At 39.9% G+C, this 17,322-nt stretch overlaps 1 protein-coding gene across 3 annotated transcripts in view; it reads left to right on the forward strand.

Annotated features, from left to right (window-relative positions):
- LOC116038869 (unconventional myosin-Ic) overlaps nt 1–17,322 on the forward strand; it is a 65,131-nt gene that overhangs the window by 40,835 nt on the left and 6,974 nt on the right. For all 3 annotated transcript variants that reach the window (XM_031283555.2, XM_036001306.1, XM_036001305.1), the window contains 20 exons: nt 488–568; nt 994–1,173; nt 2,861–2,959; nt 3,794–3,904; nt 4,597–4,668; nt 4,888–5,007; nt 5,524–5,597; nt 6,460–6,565; nt 7,767–7,847; nt 8,386–8,477; nt 8,649–8,743; nt 9,798–9,844; nt 10,002–10,082; nt 10,649–10,754; nt 12,806–12,923; nt 13,785–13,898; nt 14,138–14,214; nt 14,315–14,383; nt 14,537–14,621; nt 14,992–15,151. In XM_031283555.2, coding sequence (XP_031139415.2) covers nt 488–568; nt 994–1,173; nt 2,861–2,959; nt 3,794–3,904; nt 4,597–4,668; nt 4,888–5,007; nt 5,524–5,597; nt 6,460–6,565; nt 7,767–7,847; nt 8,386–8,477; nt 8,649–8,743; nt 9,798–9,844; nt 10,002–10,082; nt 10,649–10,754; nt 12,806–12,923; nt 13,785–13,898; nt 14,138–14,214; nt 14,315–14,383; nt 14,537–14,621; nt 14,992–15,151 — 1,968 coding nt within the window. The remainder of the gene's footprint in view (nt 1–487; nt 569–993; nt 1,174–2,860; nt 2,960–3,793; nt 3,905–4,596; nt 4,669–4,887; nt 5,008–5,523; nt 5,598–6,459; nt 6,566–7,766; nt 7,848–8,385; nt 8,478–8,648; nt 8,744–9,797; nt 9,845–10,001; nt 10,083–10,648; nt 10,755–12,805; nt 12,924–13,784; nt 13,899–14,137; nt 14,215–14,314; nt 14,384–14,536; nt 14,622–14,991; nt 15,152–17,322) is intronic.

Here is a 17,322-nt window from a genome sequence, read left to right on the forward strand (position 1 = left end):
TAATAATAATAATAATAATAATAATTTACTGAGTTATGGAAAAGGGGTAGGATTAAATAAGTGTATACTTCTTCCTACTCCTTTTCAGACATGTCTAAGTTGGCCAATGTTACTTGTGTATTGAATGTTTTGCTTATTTGACTTATTAGCATATTTCTTTGATACTTGTTTTTTTTTTTGGGGGGGGGTGTTTTTTTTTTTTTTTTCTTTCTTTCTGCCAAATATTAAGATGCTTTCCAGATGTGTATAAGTGTGTGAGTGTACACTATGCCCTGTATTCTGTGCTTTTGTCCCAGACAAACACCGCAGGGAATCTAATGCCTGTGGCTTTCTCTTTATTTCACTGCTACCTCCTCATCTGCCATCCCGTCTTCATCACACTTTTTCTCTCTGTTCCCTGTTATCTCTCTACCTCTTAATCTTTCAATCAACACTCCTCCCCTTTCTCTCTTTTCTTCATCCCACTCTATCCTCTCCCTCTCTCCAGGCCTTTGGCAATGCCAAGACCTTGCGTAACGACAACTCAAGCCGCTTTGGCAAGTACATGGACATTCAGTTTGATTTTAAGGTGAGTAGGACAGTCTGATTTACACTGGCTACACTAACACTACATATCATGTCATCTTCATAGGAAAGCAGAATGTTGCAAGAACCACATAACATATTGTTACCTCAAAATATTGAAATCCAAACTTAATTTGGTTAATTCTGGTTTTCATGGTAACAATAACAATGTAAATCTACTTTGTTTCTGTCCCTGTATTTTTGCATAGAATCTCTGCATATGATTTTTTTTATTTTGTGTAATTATTCACATCATTCCTCCCTCATGAATCCCTTTTTTGTGGGTACACAAAATATGTTATGGACTACAAAACCCCTGTCGACCTGCATGTTCTATCAACCTACATAACGCCTCAGTACCCCAGCCTTACCCTCTCCTCCTCTTACCCTTCCTCCCCCCTCCCTTCCTGGCCTTTATCCCGTCGGCAGGGTGCCCCAGTTGGAGGCCACATCATTAACTACCTGCTGGAGAAGTCCCGTGTGGTCCACCAGAACCACGGGGAGAGGAACTTCCACATTTTCTATCAGCTGATCGAGGGAGGGGAGGAGGACCTGCTGAGAGCCCTGGGCCTGGAGAGGAACCCTCAGCAGTACCAGTACCTGGTCAAAGTAAGTATATAGTACTTGTATAGAGTTGCGAAGTTGCAGGAGCTATTTTGGAAGCTCATGGTTGCAGAAGTAAAAGTCCTATTTATTTTTCCCATGGACAATGTTACATGACTCACAGTTGAAGCACTTCTGCGGCTTGAATGGACATGAAACTCTCCGTGTTAAATCATTTGTGCAAATGACTAAGAACTCCTTTACAAAAGATCTACTTCATTGATAAAAACTTGAAGGTACAAGCCTGCATCCATAAAAACGTCAAGGTATATGTTAACTACGACGATTTAAAGGTATAATATGTATTTCTTACCGCATTAAAATGTCGACTAGACCTATGTTATATATTTTGTTGAGTTGTGCACATTTTCACAATAATTCCAACAATGTTCAACTGAGAGAAATCCGTAATTTTAATCAAGGTATCAGTCCATTACATTTGGTCGCCTGTCAGTGGCGTCATATCTCCTTTGCGCATGCGTCGCGTTGTGGTTGTCTGTCAGAAGCTGTCTATTGGTTGTTGATGAAGGATTTTAGTCATCAGATCTTAAGTTATCAGAGAAACAAGCTGAGCAAACGTTAGCGGCAGATTGGCTCGCTGCCCCTCCGAGACATCCTCTGTTCACCGAACAGTGTCGGAAAAACACTGATTTTTAACGTGAAACTTCTCGATTCAGTACTGGTTTTAACCACGGGGTCCATTTGTTTTGGAGAGGAGGAAAACTCTGCGGATATTCAGCTCCCGGTAAAAACCTCTTGGACAATAAACACTAAAAATAACCGGGAGAAGCTGACTGCAATGACCACAGTGGTTGGGACAACAACAACTCCCATGATCCCATGCTACTTCACTATGTCACCAAACTCCATCTTTTGCTATTGTTTTGATTGAGAGACTCCTAGAGGCAGAAAATGACATATTGTGCATTTAATGTAGTTTATTTTAGATGTACGGTATATATGTAAGTATAAGTATATATGTTTGTTTTTTTCTTTAATTGTTCATACATCTGCAACAAAACCAATTCATAGTCAAGTCTCAATGGAGTTATTGTCCAGCCACACCTTTGGCCCTGTAGAGAAACCTGTAGATGAATATAAATCATCTGTTAATACTGCAGCGAAGTTGCAGCAAATCTTTTTCTCACTCTTGCACTCTCTCTCTCTCTCTCTCTCTCTCTCTCTCTCTCTCTCTCTCTCTCTCTCTCTCTCTCTCTCTCTCTCTCTTTATCCTGTCATAAGCCATTGGTCTGTCCCGTGTGTGTGTGTCCCAGTGGGAGTTCTGGTTAATAAGCTCTTAGTCAGGGACTCTCAGTACAGCTAGAGGAGCTTTCCTCAGGGGGGAAATCTGGCACAAGCTGAACCCTCCCCTCGATGAACACACACACACACACACACACACACACACACCAACAGGTACCGAGCAAAAACACCTAATGTGTGTTGTGTAAATAGGTGTTTACATCACATATAAGTAGGTGTTTACATCAAATATAAATAGGTGTTTACTTTACATGTAACATCTATTTACACCATCACCTACTTCGTGGATTTTGCTGGACATGTTCATAACTTTACTAGGAATTAATATGTATTGTGTTCAGAGTGATTTATGTGTGTGTGTGTGTGTGTGTGTGTGTGTGTGTGTGTGTGTGTGTGTGTGTGTGTGCGTGTGTGTGTGTGTTTTCCAAAGGGTAACTGTCCCAAAGTGAGCTCCATCAACGATCGCAGTGATTGGAAGATGGTGAGGAAAGCCTTGACTGTGATTGGCTTCAACGAGGACGAAGTGGAGGTAAGGACCAAGTTCAATCTGTGTCAATTTTTGTTTTGTCACAAAGCAGTGTTAAGCAGTGTGTGAAGTGTAAACTTTAGAAACTTTTAGCAACTGTCTCTTTTACCCCGAAGTAAACTGCAGGTTGAAGCTATGACCTTTTCCCCTGAAATTTCAAAAGGCAGTATGAAGCTTATACACAGAATAATTTGGCATTCTCACTTCTTTTACAACTACTAAATTCTTGAAACAACAAAAGTTGAGGTTTACCCCAGACAAACTTTAACAAACATTACAACCCCCACTATGTGTGTTGCTGGCTATACATCACAGGTTTTTACTATGAAAAGTAAAGTTCTCCATGAGCCTGAGGGGGCTGAGACTGTTTCTGTTTTAGACTTACACTGTGGATGTTTGTATTTTAAAGCATTAGCTTTGTGGGTGGCTGTGATTTATATTGTGCTCTGCGTGGGAGTCTTCCTACATGCTCATGAGTCTGGGCTTGCTTTCAAAGCTTTTAAGATCTCACACTGCTTATAGAGTGGAGAGCAGGTGTACAGCTCTAGTATGATATTTGATGAGCACATTGCTACATTCCTATCCTGTTCAATTCTTAACCTTATTTTAATCAAAGCCACTCTTATCTGCCAAGTCGGTCATAAAGATAGCCTTGGCAGTAACTTCAGATCTGTATAATCTTATCCTGCTGCAGCCTGTCATCTCTTTACTTTTCTTCTCTCTGTCCTTCTCTCTCCACACATATTTGTAACAATTTATCCATCATTTTAATTCCCATATTATTCTTTCTGCTCCTTAATTTCCCTACCCCTCCTCGTCTGTGTTTTCTCTGTGTAGGAGTTGTTGAACATAATTGCCAGTGTGCTCCACCTGGGGAATGTGCAGTACGGCGGCGAAGAAGGCAATGTCTGCATCACTTCTGACACGCAGATAAAGTACCTGGCCAGGGTAAGATGCTGCATCGAGCAGGCTCATAAACACTCTTAATAGGCCAGCGGGGAGATTTTTAAAGGCCTGGGCCCGCATTTATCAAGCATCTATGACCTAAATACAGTATATATATATATATATATATATATATATATATACACACTGAATATATGCAAAACTATGATGCAAAAAATATATACATAGCTTAAATCTCATATTTCCCAATTTTCCATTTGCAAAAGAGGCTGTAAGTTAACATTGGTAAGCCTTATGAAATATGACTGTTTATATGAAATAAATGTATGTACAAATGGAAATAGTAGGTATTTTGATGCAGCTGCATAAATTATTCCAAGTCATCCTTTATTTTATTAAGCAGGTGACATTCAGGGGAAAGCAATTTATGGTTAAATAAAAGTTTTAAGTGGGCTCTCATTAGGGATCCTAACTCATGGACAATATCTGAGGCACTTTTACAGTGAAGTTTGATTTACAACTGCAGAAATTGATAGATGTTGGTCACAAAAATCATTATTTATGCCCGAACACCCTCAACACGCTCAATTTTCCAATTATACTTCATGAGACATAATCAAGAGATACCATACACAGGATGTCACTGCTGCTGAGCCGCATGACGTCTGTCTGTTTAATTGACAATTTATTTGACGTTGGCGGTGCGGTGTGCTAATGTTGTTGTGCTTTTCCAGTTGTTAGGAGTGAATGGGGCAGTGCTGACAGAGGCACTCACACACAAGAAGATAATTGCCAAGGGAGAGGAGGTAGGTTTGGATACACATTCTCATTGTAGCGCGAGTGTGTGATAGGCATTTCCTGTCTGTGTAATGTCTGGTCTGGTCCAGTGTAATTATATTGTAACTTGTCTAACTGTCGCTGCTGAACTCCGTGTAACTCTGTTATTGTCTGTCTTTGCCTGTCTCTACTTGGTCTCTCTTCTTACTGTCTGTGTGTGTGTGTTTGTGTTTGTGTGTCTTCATCAGCTGATGAGTCCGCTGAACCTAGAGCAAGCGTCATCGGCTCGGGATGCTTTATCCAAGGCGGTGTATGGACGCACCTTCACCTGGCTGGTTAACAAGATCAACGCTTCACTGACATACACGGTACACACACACACACACACACACACACACACACTCCAGTGACCATTGATGTCATTTTTTGATACATTTTTACTTCATCATGCTGTTAATTTCTCAAACTAAACCCAAACACTATCCAACACTGTAGTGCACAGCATGTTGTCTTCCCTTCATTTTATTACAGCGCAGCTCCACCTTGTGGACATTTCCACAAGGTGAACATACCTCAATATTATACAGTATAATATCAACAATATCTTAATCTTGTTTAGGGTTTAGTTATTACCGTACATACCAGGGTTAGACAAATATACTGGCTATACAATAGTATTCGCAATATACGTTCTTTTCTGAATACAGCTTTTGAAAATCGGTCAATGTGCAAAACTTGTAGTGAAATTTTTATCTTACTTCACTGCACATTTTATTCAATTTTAAATGCTGATTTTTAAGTTTTATTTGAAGGCTTTGTGTTTTAAGTAGAGTTTTCTCTTCCAAATACATATGAAGATGTCATTTGTTCTGATTCTCTTACAGGATGACTCCCACAAGAATTACTCGGTCATTGGCCTGCTGGACATCTATGGCTTTGAGGTCTTCCAGCACAACAGGTACAGTATTTATGATTTTTGTTAATGTTAAATTTAAACCTTAGCTATTTAAAAGTGAAACACATTTTAGACTTAAAGGTCCCATTCTATGCTCATTTTTAGGTTCATACTTGTATTTTGGGTTCCTACTAGAACATGCTTTAATATTTAAAAAAGCACATTATTTTTCACATTCTGTCTGTCTGAATGTATGTATATGTATATATCCCTTTAAGCCCCCCTCCCGAAAAAGCCCTGCCTGCTCTGATTGGTCAGCATTTCTCGGTATTCTGCATCTGTGCTCCCGGAGTCTCTGCACCATCAGTGCAGGCAGACAATGACTGTAATGGCACTGTAGCAGCACTTTCTACCTACATATAGTATAGTTGTGACATCACAACCGTACAGAAGTCCTGACGGCTCGTTTCTGAATAAGAGCTGTGTGCATTTCTCTGTGGATTGAGCGTTCTGATACTCTCACACTATTTATATAGCACCTCGACCTGCTTTATAATCAAACAAGAGATGGAAATCTCACTTTTTACAATAGGGGACCTTTAATTATGTTTTTTTTTTAAATTTTATTTTACATACATATCCTTTGAAACCTGAAAGTAATAGAACAAAAAGCACACAAACAAACTAACCCACACCCACAAAGCTCCAGAAATTCCCAGCAAGTGGACCTTGTGCAAGGAATTGTGTCAAACCACTATATCTAAGGTCAGAAAATGAACGGACCTTAACCTACACAGTGTTTTTTTAACCCATATTTGTATATAGTATGAATTATAATAAGACCACTGTATGTGGGTAGTATTAGTCACCCACTACCAAAATAATATGAATTGGTAAGAATTGTGTGTATCGTTGTGTTTTGCAGCTTTGAGCAGTTCTGCATCAACTACTGTAACGAGAAGCTGCAGCAGCTCTTCATTGAGCTCACCCTAAAGTCAGAGCAGGAGGAGTACGAGGCTGAAGGCATCACGGTCAGACATCATTTTCTTCTCTCCCTCAGTGTCCTCCCCCCTCTCACCCCCCGCCCACCTACATTGTTTATTCCAGATGTTCATGCACCATAGCTGCATTTACACTTGGAATCTGTATATGGATTTATGTGGAAAGGTCTTCTATTTTCCTGTGGCTCCACCTTCACCAGCTCTCTTGATTTTATTTTGACCTCCAGTCCTATTAGTCTCTGTGCACTTCTTTGGTGCTGTTTAGAAATGTAGTTTTCACTATCCATTATGAGCCATTTTCTCCTCCCACAGCCAGGGTTTAGGCTTCACAAAGAGCTCCTAATGTGATTGTGGTTGCAGTTGTGTTTTTCAATGTGAAATTGGTAATTTAATTTATCACTCTACTGTTTCACTGACGCTTTTATTTAAAATGATTTACAGTAAGTGCACATGTTTTTAGAAGATGCTGTCCCATTAGAAATTAACTCTGTTCTTTGTTTTTTTAGAGTTATGGTGTATTTTATTTATTTACAGTTAAAGTCTTAAATGAAACCTCTTAAGGAAATGACATGTCAAAAGAGGTCTGCATTGAAAGATTATAGCTAATTCAAGATCCCTGTCTTGAATGTTCTCCTCACTCGCTTCCTTTTGTCTTTGCCCCATTTCTATCACTGCGTTTATATCGTTTTGTTTTGCTTCATTGGAACAAGAGCCTCTTGTGTTTAGTCTAATATAAATGCACTGGTGGTCAGAGAGCAGGTTGTGGGAGAAACTTGGACTCACCTCTCAAAGAGCCCATTATCATCTGACATCAGGACCGTGGGCCGCACTTTTTGTCATCTCTGTGGAAATGTTGTGGCTGTTCAGTGCAAACATAACTTAACACTGCTGCACTCAGCATGTGGAGCTCTGTGTTTGTGTGTGTGTCCACATATAAGTGGGTGAGCAGCATGTCTGTGTGCCAGGATTCCTGGGATTCCGCAGATGATTGACTTTATGGTCATTCACTGTCTTAGAACGGTTGTAATTGTGTCAGGTTTAGACTAATATATTGGCCAAGATTTACTGTATGTCCCAAAAGGGTTTTTTTGGACCTCAAAGTTTGGATGGTGAGAAAAGCAGCCGGCCATGGCTCTTCAAAAAACAATTTAATTCTGTTCATTATGCCATGCAAGGCCAACTAATGCCCATGATAGGGTTTATTTATCACATATTGCTTGTGTCTTTGCAGTGGGAGCCAGTGCAGTACTTCAATAACAAAATCATCTGTGACCTGGTGGAGGAGAAGTTCAAAGGCATCATCTCCATTCTGGTGAGGAGACTCTGTGACGGCTACAAAGGTTTCACAGCGTTTGAAATTAAGATTGTATTTCAAAATGCCAAAAATATAAACTACTTAAAAGAACACAATAAGATGTCACATACAAGTAATGGTTCAACATCTTCCAACACTTAAACCCGTAAAATAACATCTTGTCGTTTTTACACGCTGGTTTTTGATTAAACATCTAGGAACGGGCATTGGAAATTAGCAATAGCTATATATGCTGTGATGCTGTACATTGGAGATTTGTTGCACAAATGTCTATGTCTAAGCATCTGTCTCTATTCAAATAAATATGAAAAAATAAAAATAGAAATAAAAACTAAACAAAAAAGATACGACGTATTGATTACTGAGCTTTAGAGGTTCAGATCTGTGAATAAGCGTATTTCCCAAAATGATGAACACTGAGAAGCAAAAACTGGTATCATCTGCTTTATAAATTTAAATAAATTGACTGCAATACAGATTTTTTGCTTTTGTAAGAAAATGGCTGATTGCTGCTCTTTTTGTCCTCCTATCACAGGATGAGGAGTGTCTGAGACCCGGAGATGCCAGTGATCTCACCTTCCTAGAGAAGCTGGAGGACACTGTGGGAGGACACGCACACTTTGTCACGTTAGTTTGATTCCTATTCTTATCTTTTTTAACGACTGCAATGCTACAAATATACCCAGAGAAGTATTGTCTAGCTGTTGACTGGCTTGTGGTACCAGACTGTAAACCATTGAATATCTGTCCAGTCCGTTTACTTTGATATTGTGTGTGTGTGTGTGTGTTTCCCTGCAGTCACAAGCTGGCTGATGCAAAGACCCGGAAGGTAATGGGCCGTGACGAATTCAGACTGCTGCATTACGCTGGAGAAGTCAACTACAATGTCAACGGTGTGTGTGTCTGTGTGTCTGTGTGCTGCTGTAAACATTGTCCATATTGAAATTATCCCTCTTCAATTTGTAACTATAAACAAGCAGATGAAGCATAGCAGCAACATCCAGTGTGACCTCAAGTCCTCGGATGTTTGGTGTTGTGGTGAATTTGGCATGGAGGTCAGGCATGCAAAACTACTTTCCATTACTAAACACCAATACCACTGGTTAAATAAAGCACATCTTCAATCCAAAACAACCTGTATACCTTTGTCGCAATGTGAAGGGAGTTAGATAAAAACTAATGATTGCTAATAAAGACCTGGTGAGAGTTACCTGCATTCTAATACTTCACATGATGAATTGAGCATTATGTACTGTAAATTTTCAGCGTAGTCATGTTATACTCACCAGTCTGCTGCTCTGAGTTTCAGACTACATTATTGTGTGGGGTTACAGGTTACATTAAGACAAAAATGCCCACTGGGTAGTATCTCCCCACTGAGTGGAAGCCAGTCCTGGATGTGTCTACATCAGAGTTTAGAGTAACAATAGCAGTTCTGTCCTGTTCAATTGGATTTGGGCAAGTTGACACTCAAGTTTGCACACACACATTGGTTAGTCCTAGGCTTGGGCAGTATCTATTTTTTCATACCTTCTTACCTTCTTGGCATTTCACTGGGGTATACGGTATATAACTGTAATTGTGTAAAAATCTGAGCAAAACTCTATGGAGCAGCCTGTCACTAATGAGAATAGCTGGTCCACCTTAAAGGTCAGTCCACCTTAAGTTTGCGATCCTGGGCCGAAGTTGTCGCTAACTTCAGGGCTAACCCCCGTCACTTTAATCTGCAGGTTGCAAGCAAGACACGGGAACTTGGCTCAGATCTTGAGGAGTTTTAGCATTTATTCACCGACAAAAACTTCAACGTTACACTCGCACACACACACACACACACACACACACTGCACTGCTACGTTATAGCCAGTGACAAGTGACACCATGGGGCCCTCAGTGGAAATGATTAGTCAGTACATGTATCAGAAATCTAATTAAATTTTCTTCACTCAGGATTTTTGGACAAGAACAACGACCTGCTCTTCAGGAACTTAAAAGAGGTGAGTCTGAGTTTAACATATAAAGGAAGATAATGAATTGGCAGGATTATTTTAAGACAAAGCAGTAACTGTATTTCACTTCGACAGTGTGATACATTTGTTGAAAGTTGTACAGTGCTTAACATTTTTTTGTGTTTTTCTTTGTGTATGTTTGCAGGTTATGTGTATGTCAGAGAACAAGATCCTGAACCAGTGTTTTGACAGAGAGGAGCTGAGTGACAAAAAACGTCCCGAAACGGTGAGATACCTTGGTGTGTGTGTGTGTGTGTGTGTGTGTGTGTGTGTGTGTGTGTGTGTGTGTGTGTGTGTGTGTCCTGAGGTTTTCTCTGCTTTCTGTTTTCCACACTCTTATTAATCATAATCTCATGCATCCCAACATACTTTCCCACAGCAAAACAAACAGTGGTGTGTTTCCCCTCTCTGGTGTTGAGTGGGCGGTCTGATAGGGATTCTCTGCGGCCTCCCACACTGAGGAATGCCCTGACTCTTGTATGCCCTTCACAGACACTTGAACAGGGTACTGTCACAGGCTGGCGAGTTAGATTCCCAGTTCTCCACACTGCACCCAGTGTTCAGTCTCCACTGGACTGCCAGTCACATCAGCCTCCCCTCTGCTTGCGTAGCTCTTCTTAGGTCATCATCTCTGCCTGCGCGGCTTCGATCTGCGTGCATACACTCTTCACCTCTCCAGTTTCTACCTCCGGTTACGGACCAGCTTCCTTTCCCATCCTCTTCCCTTCATCTCTTCATCCCTTCCTAACCAGCTTTTCTCTGTTCTCTGTCTGTTTGTGTCTGCCCCTCCAGGCAGCCACCCAGTTCAAAGCCAGTCTGGCGAAACTCATGGAGATCCTCATGTCGAAGGAGCCGTCGTACATCCGCTGCATCAAGCCCAATGACTCCAAGCAAGCAGGTATGAAGTCAAGTCTTGTTTTTTTTGTTGTTGCTTCGTATAGTACAAGATAGGAATAAGTATCCTTTCAAATATTGAGATATCGGGCTGAATCAGACTTATCGTAGTGAACTCCAATCACAAGTAGTAAGTGATGAGTATAAAACACCTCAATTCAGACACCAAAACCATGTCATCTTTAGACCAATCAATCAACCAGTGTGTGCATTACATCTCAAATTATTTCAATATGTTTCCTCATGATTGCAAACTTTTTGGACATTATTATCAAAGTACTCTAAATCCATTTGTAGCATTTGTCATCGGGTCATTTATCAGAACACACGTTTATTTTCCCTTTTCCATAAATGTATGGGCTGAAATTAATATTGGTCAGTAAAAGTAACTTAAGGAGAGAAGAGGAGGGATGAGCTGATGCAAGGAACTTTCTGCCATTTTGTGCCAACCCATGGTTCGACTAACACTCGACTAACAGCACTAATTTTGTGCTAACATGATTAGACTTTTCCAAATATTTTAGGTCTGTAATTTGTACAATTATGCATATAAAATACAATTTGTCAAGTATAACACTAAAATGGAAGTGAATAATATCTGTAATCATTTGTATTCGTAATCATATAAGCAACTGAATACCTAATTTTTCACTTTAGTTAACATTGCGGGATAGGGCATTTGTGCTGCATTTTTGTGGTGTAATAATAATCGAAAAAATGTGTTCCCGACTGGGAAAATTAACACAGCATAAACGTTGTGAGATAGTTGTGAGTCTTATAGTTGTAAAATGTAATCACTGCTTAAAGTTCAAATTTAAATATCACTAACTTTATGGCAGTGAAATGTTTTACTTCAAAAACCTGAATTTACAGTATGTGTTGGAATTCCCCTTTGTGATATTTTGGTTATTTCAAGTTCAGATGTCTGACATTAAAAAAACTGAGATGCTTCAATTCAATTGCTTCAAAGGGGCGGCTGTGGTTGGTGGTTCGATCCCTGACCCTGCAGTCCCATGTAGTGAAGTGTCCTTGGGCAAGACACTGAACCCCAAATTGCTCCCGATGCTGCGCCATCGGCGTGTGAGTGAATGTATGTGAATGTTTATCTGATGAGCAGGTGGCATCGTGTCCAGCAGCTTTGGCCACAGTGTATGAATGTGTGTGAATGTACTGTACTGTACTATGTTAAAGCGCTTTGAGTCGTTAAGACTAGAAAAGCGCTATATAAATACGGTCCATTTACATTTACAATTCAATAAGTGAAATTGTGATCACATATTTCAGGGCAAGTCATAAAGTGCATTGGTGAAATTTAACTTGAACGTCCATGATACTTCCCCATCTTGTATTTTACGCACATTAGCCACATGTGGAAAAAAGCTAACCTGATAGCACAGAGGTCTGATTGTTTCTATTCAGGCTTGATTGATTATCCTCTGAAGCCCGGATGTTCAAGGTTTTCATCTTGAATTTTGGTGTCTGAATTTGACCAATCCAATTTCCATGACCAGTTGAATCTAAGCGACTTTAATGTCACTTGTTGAATTGGATATTGGACATTAAAACCTTAAAAATAACACTTAGAATCAGTGTTTGCATTACGTGAAATGACGTACTCATTTGATTCAAATGATTATGGCTATTATATTCTATATTATTTGCTTCTATGTGCTAATAGTTTTCAATGGTTTGATGCCAATTTTATGTAACAGTTCTTGTAAACGCACAGTTGAAGCAGCTTAGCAGCTTCACAAGCTAATATTTTCCAGAAACATCACGTTAATCCTGTGCTCACAGTAATTCCAACCAAAACAGTTTGTTTTCAGCTGCATAAGCGTCTGCAGTGTAACTCTCCGTGTGGTCGTCAGTATATTGGGCCAGCCTTTGTTTCTCTCCACAGTCGGCCTTTTGTTAGTTCCACACTGTTTCTCTGTCCTCTGTCACTCCTACTTCTGTTGTTTAGCATAGACTGGTTTTCTCTGGTTCATTTTGTCCAACAGACTTTACATTTTTCTCTCTCCCTCTCCCACTTTCTCCCCTCTCCTCCTGTCCCAGGTCGATTTGACGAAGTCTTGATCCGTCACCAGGTCAAGTATCTGGGGCTGATGGAGAATCTGAGGGTGAGGAGAGCCGGCTTTGCTTACAGACGGCGCTATGAGGTCTTCCTTCAGAGGTGATGATCCTCTCTCTTGCTCTCTCTTTCTCTTTCTTTTACCAGTAAGGTACGATCACATGGAAGCACTGTATCAAGAATATAATCAAGTATACACTACCGGTCAAAAGTTTGGGGTCACTTAGAAATTTCCATTATACACAGAATACCAGCTGAGATCAGTTGCATTGTTTTTTTTAACCAGGGCAGCAGTTTTCAGATTACATTATGTGTTTACAATAATTTACAGCAAAATGGTTCTCCAATGTTTTCTCAGTTAGCCTTTTAAAATGATATCAGATTAGTAAACAGAATGCACCTTTGGAACATTGGATGAATGGTTGCTGATAATGGGCAATGTAGATATTGCATTAAAGATCAGCCACTTCTTCCTGCAACAGTCAAGAAATAATCTGAAAACTGCTGCCCTGATTAAAAAATCAATGCAACTGATCTCAGCTGGTATTCTGTCTGGAATGGAGTGGAATGGAAATTCCCCAAAACTTTTGACCGGTAGTGTATGTGCTCTTTGTATATTCTAGTACACAACCAATATGACTTCTCAGTTCAGTCAAATTGTCCAGAGTAGACATACATAACCAAGCTGTCTTTATATAACAGGAAGGTTTCAGGTTCAGTCCCAGGATGTGTCCCATCCAGTCAAAAGGACATTCATTGCTTTGAATTGGATTGTCAGCTTTATTCCTAAACTGTAAATCGAAAAGAAATTGGCTTTCGTAAACAGGCTGATCATCTAGCTATACTGTAGAAGTGTTGGGGAGTTAATCCCAGGGTGTGCTTTCTAACCTTTTAAGAATTAGTCCTGAACCAGTATTAAAGTATTTACTTGTGTTTGTGTCTGTTTGCCTTGGGTCTGTTTAGGTATAAGTCCCTGTGTCCAGATACATGGCCTAACTGGCAGGGGAAACTGGCTGATGGCGTGGCCACACTGGTCAAACACCTGGGATACAAGCCAGAGGAGTACAAACTGGGCAGGTCAGCAACATACAAATGTATAAAGATACCAAAATGTGTACCTTCATATGAGTCACATAGATGTTTCAGATCATGTATTGCAAGCCAAAGTAGTAGTGTTAGTAGTAGTAGTAGTATTTTTTTACTTTTCAAACATGCATTTTCCCCCCCTGTTTGTCATCTTCTCATGTGCTTCTTCTTGACCCTGAACTGCTTTAAATGTATTTGATTTAATATATGTTTTACTTTCAACCTCTTAGATCCAAAATCTTCATCCGTTTTCCAAAGACGTTGTTTGCCACCGAGGAAGCACTTGAGACCAGGAAACATAGTCTTGGTGAGAGCCTCTGACACAAGTTGATGATTTGTGCCCAATGTTTTCATCATCGCCACAAATTTAAACCATTTCTCTCCTTTCTCTTTTTGTCCCGCCACAGCCACCAAGCTGCAGGCAGGATGGAGAGGCTACAGCCAGAAGTCCAAATACCAAAAACTCAGAACCTCAGGTGAGGAAACCTCTACTTACTTGCATCTTCACTGGGATCATTTAGGATTTTCTCCTGCTAATGTCATTTTTAGAGTTTGTTTAACGCCTACAACCATTTCTCTGTAAGGTCAAATGTATTTGTTCGTAATTATGTATATAACGTACCTTGCAGCTATTGCCATCCAGGCGTGGTGGAGAGGGATCCTGGCCAGGAGGAGAGCCCAGCGCAGACGACAGGCTGCTGATACTATCCGCAGGTACAGACCATACAGGAATAGACCAGCAGAAGGCGCAACACACTCACTGGATGATAAATATACCTTGCTCAAAAAGCAAATGTGGTGGCCGGGTTAGCTCAGTTGGTAGAGCAGGCACACATATATGGAGGTTTACTCTTCGACGCAGTGGGCGTGGGTTTGACTCCGGCCTGCAGCCCATGGCTGCATGTCATTCCTCTTCTCTCTCCCCTTTCATGTCTTCGTCTGTCCTGTGGAATTAAAGTCCTAAAATGCCCCAAAAAATAATAATAATAAAAAAAAAGATGCAAATGTGATTTTAAAATGAGCATAACATGTATATAATTTGTAAACCTTTTTTTTTTTTTTTCTTTCCTTGTCCCACCCTCAGGTTCATCAAAGGCTTCATCTACCGCCACAGAGAGCGCTGTCCAGAGAACGAGTATTTCCTGGATTATGTGCGCTACTCCTTCCTCATGAAGCTGCACAGGAACCTGCCCAAGAACGTCCTGGACAAGAGCTGGCCGACACCTCCAGCTGCTCTCGCTGAGGTGAGACAATAAAACACACACTCATACACACACACACACACACACACACACACACACACACACACACACACACACACACACACACACACACACACGTAGGTCAGCTTGACTTGAGTGAGCTGTAAAAGGTTTATGTAAAAAAAAAAAAAAAAAAAAAAAAAAAAGGCCAATGTAGGATTCGACCATGTATTGTTGAAGACCTTTTGGGATGGTTATGGATCAAACCTGATATTTTGTTTTTATATTCACTATCATATTTTACATTTCTATGGCAAATGAAAACAGTTTCTTCCAGTGTTCAAATTTTGGAGACTAGGGGAAATCTTTTGACTACTGTGGGACACCATAATTCAGTGTTGCAATAAACATTGAATGAATGAATGAATGAATGAATGAATGAATGAAGAAATTAATTTCAGACATATCAAAAATAAACCAAACAAGTATCAAAGAAATATGCTAATAAGTCAAATAAGCAAAACATTCAATACACAAGTAACATTGGCCAACTTAGACATGTCTGAAAAGGAGTAGGAAGAAATATACACTTATTTAATCCTACCCTTTTTCCATAACTCAGTAAATTATTATTATTATTATTTCATTAGCCACATATTTGTATCTCATTTATATTTATCACATGTATATTATATAATATATATATATGGGTTACATATACATACATGTATACATACATACACACACACACACACACATATATATATATAAATATGTATGTGTGTATATATATATGTGTGTGTGTGTGTATGTATATATATATATATATATATATATATATATATATATATACACACTCATAGGCCTGTCACGATAACAAATTTTGCTGGACGATAAATTGTCCCAGAAATTATTGCGATAAACGATAATATTGTTGTTCTGAGAGCATTTTCATCTGATATAATGATAATGGCATAATAATGCAGGTACATTTTTTCAAAGATCAATAAACTTTTATTTCTAAAGAATATTTAACACTGGAACTGGAAGACATTTTAAATATCCACAATATGTTTTTGATCTCCTTTAGTATGTCGTCTTTCACGCTGTTGTACAGTTGTGGAATTGCCGTTTGTGACACGTATGTTCTCCCAGGTAATTCATACTGGCTGTCAAATGTTTGCAGCATTCCTCGAGTGTTTGTGATAGACTACAGACTCTGTACTACATTTAACAATTATTTATTAAACACAAAATATTAAATTGAAATAATATATAATTAATAAATTATATATATCTATGTGGCTATCTGCCACATGGCGAGTAAACAAACACACACACACACACACACACACACACACACACACACACAAAAACTGGCGCACATACCAGACCCCAGCCACCACATCACTTCTGTTTACGAATAGCTATCGTTTACCTCAGGCTAATTAATTAGCTAGTAAGTGGCGATTTTTGGCAGCCAGCCTTCCAAAAGAAAGCACAATGAAATTAAATAACCGATCATTAACCGTTGACCGACAAGCAGCTAATGGAGTCTCAGTTCACCGTCTGGGAGCCTCTGACACATTTTCCGCACTCCGTGTCTGCGGAGAGATGTAGGCTTGTACCGGTTAATGTTCTGTGCATTGTCGGGCACATGCAGCCACTTTCCTGAAACCGCTTGCGAGACTGCCAAGTCCACAGCGGCGTGTATGTCCGAGCCTGTTTCCACCGCCTCCACCTGCAGGTTGTCAACTGTGTGCTTTGGAATGAAAGGGAGAAAACAGGATGCCGAGTAATAGCGGATATCGCTCATATACTTTTTTTTGTTGCTTTTTTGCGAAGTGCTGCGGGAAACCCTGCTCCAACAACTAGTGTTTTCTCTGTCTCTCTCTCTCCGCCAGGAAACGACAAAGACCATGCGACTGACAAGAGGGTTCACTTTTTGTTACGCTAAGGAACCGAGAGTGGTCATCCAGTGTCAGAGAGAGAGAGAGAGAGAGAGAGAGAGAGAGAGAGAGAGAGAGAGAGAGAGAGAGAGAGAGAGAGAGAGAGAGAGAGAGAGAGAGAGAGAGAGGCCTACACACACGTCAAATAACACATATTGCAATTATTAAGCCCTCCTTCTTTTCTATATTTTTTGAAAATCATTGCTTTGTACCTTTTTAAAGTTCTGTGCACAAACCATTCCACAACATTCCATCAATACTGTG

Source organism: Sander lucioperca, chromosome 5 (genome assembly GCF_008315115.2).
Source record: "Sander lucioperca isolate FBNREF2018 chromosome 5, SLUC_FBN_1.2, whole genome shotgun sequence".
In the NCBI taxonomy this organism is placed as follows: domain Eukaryota; kingdom Metazoa; phylum Chordata; class Actinopteri; order Perciformes; family Percidae; genus Sander; species Sander lucioperca.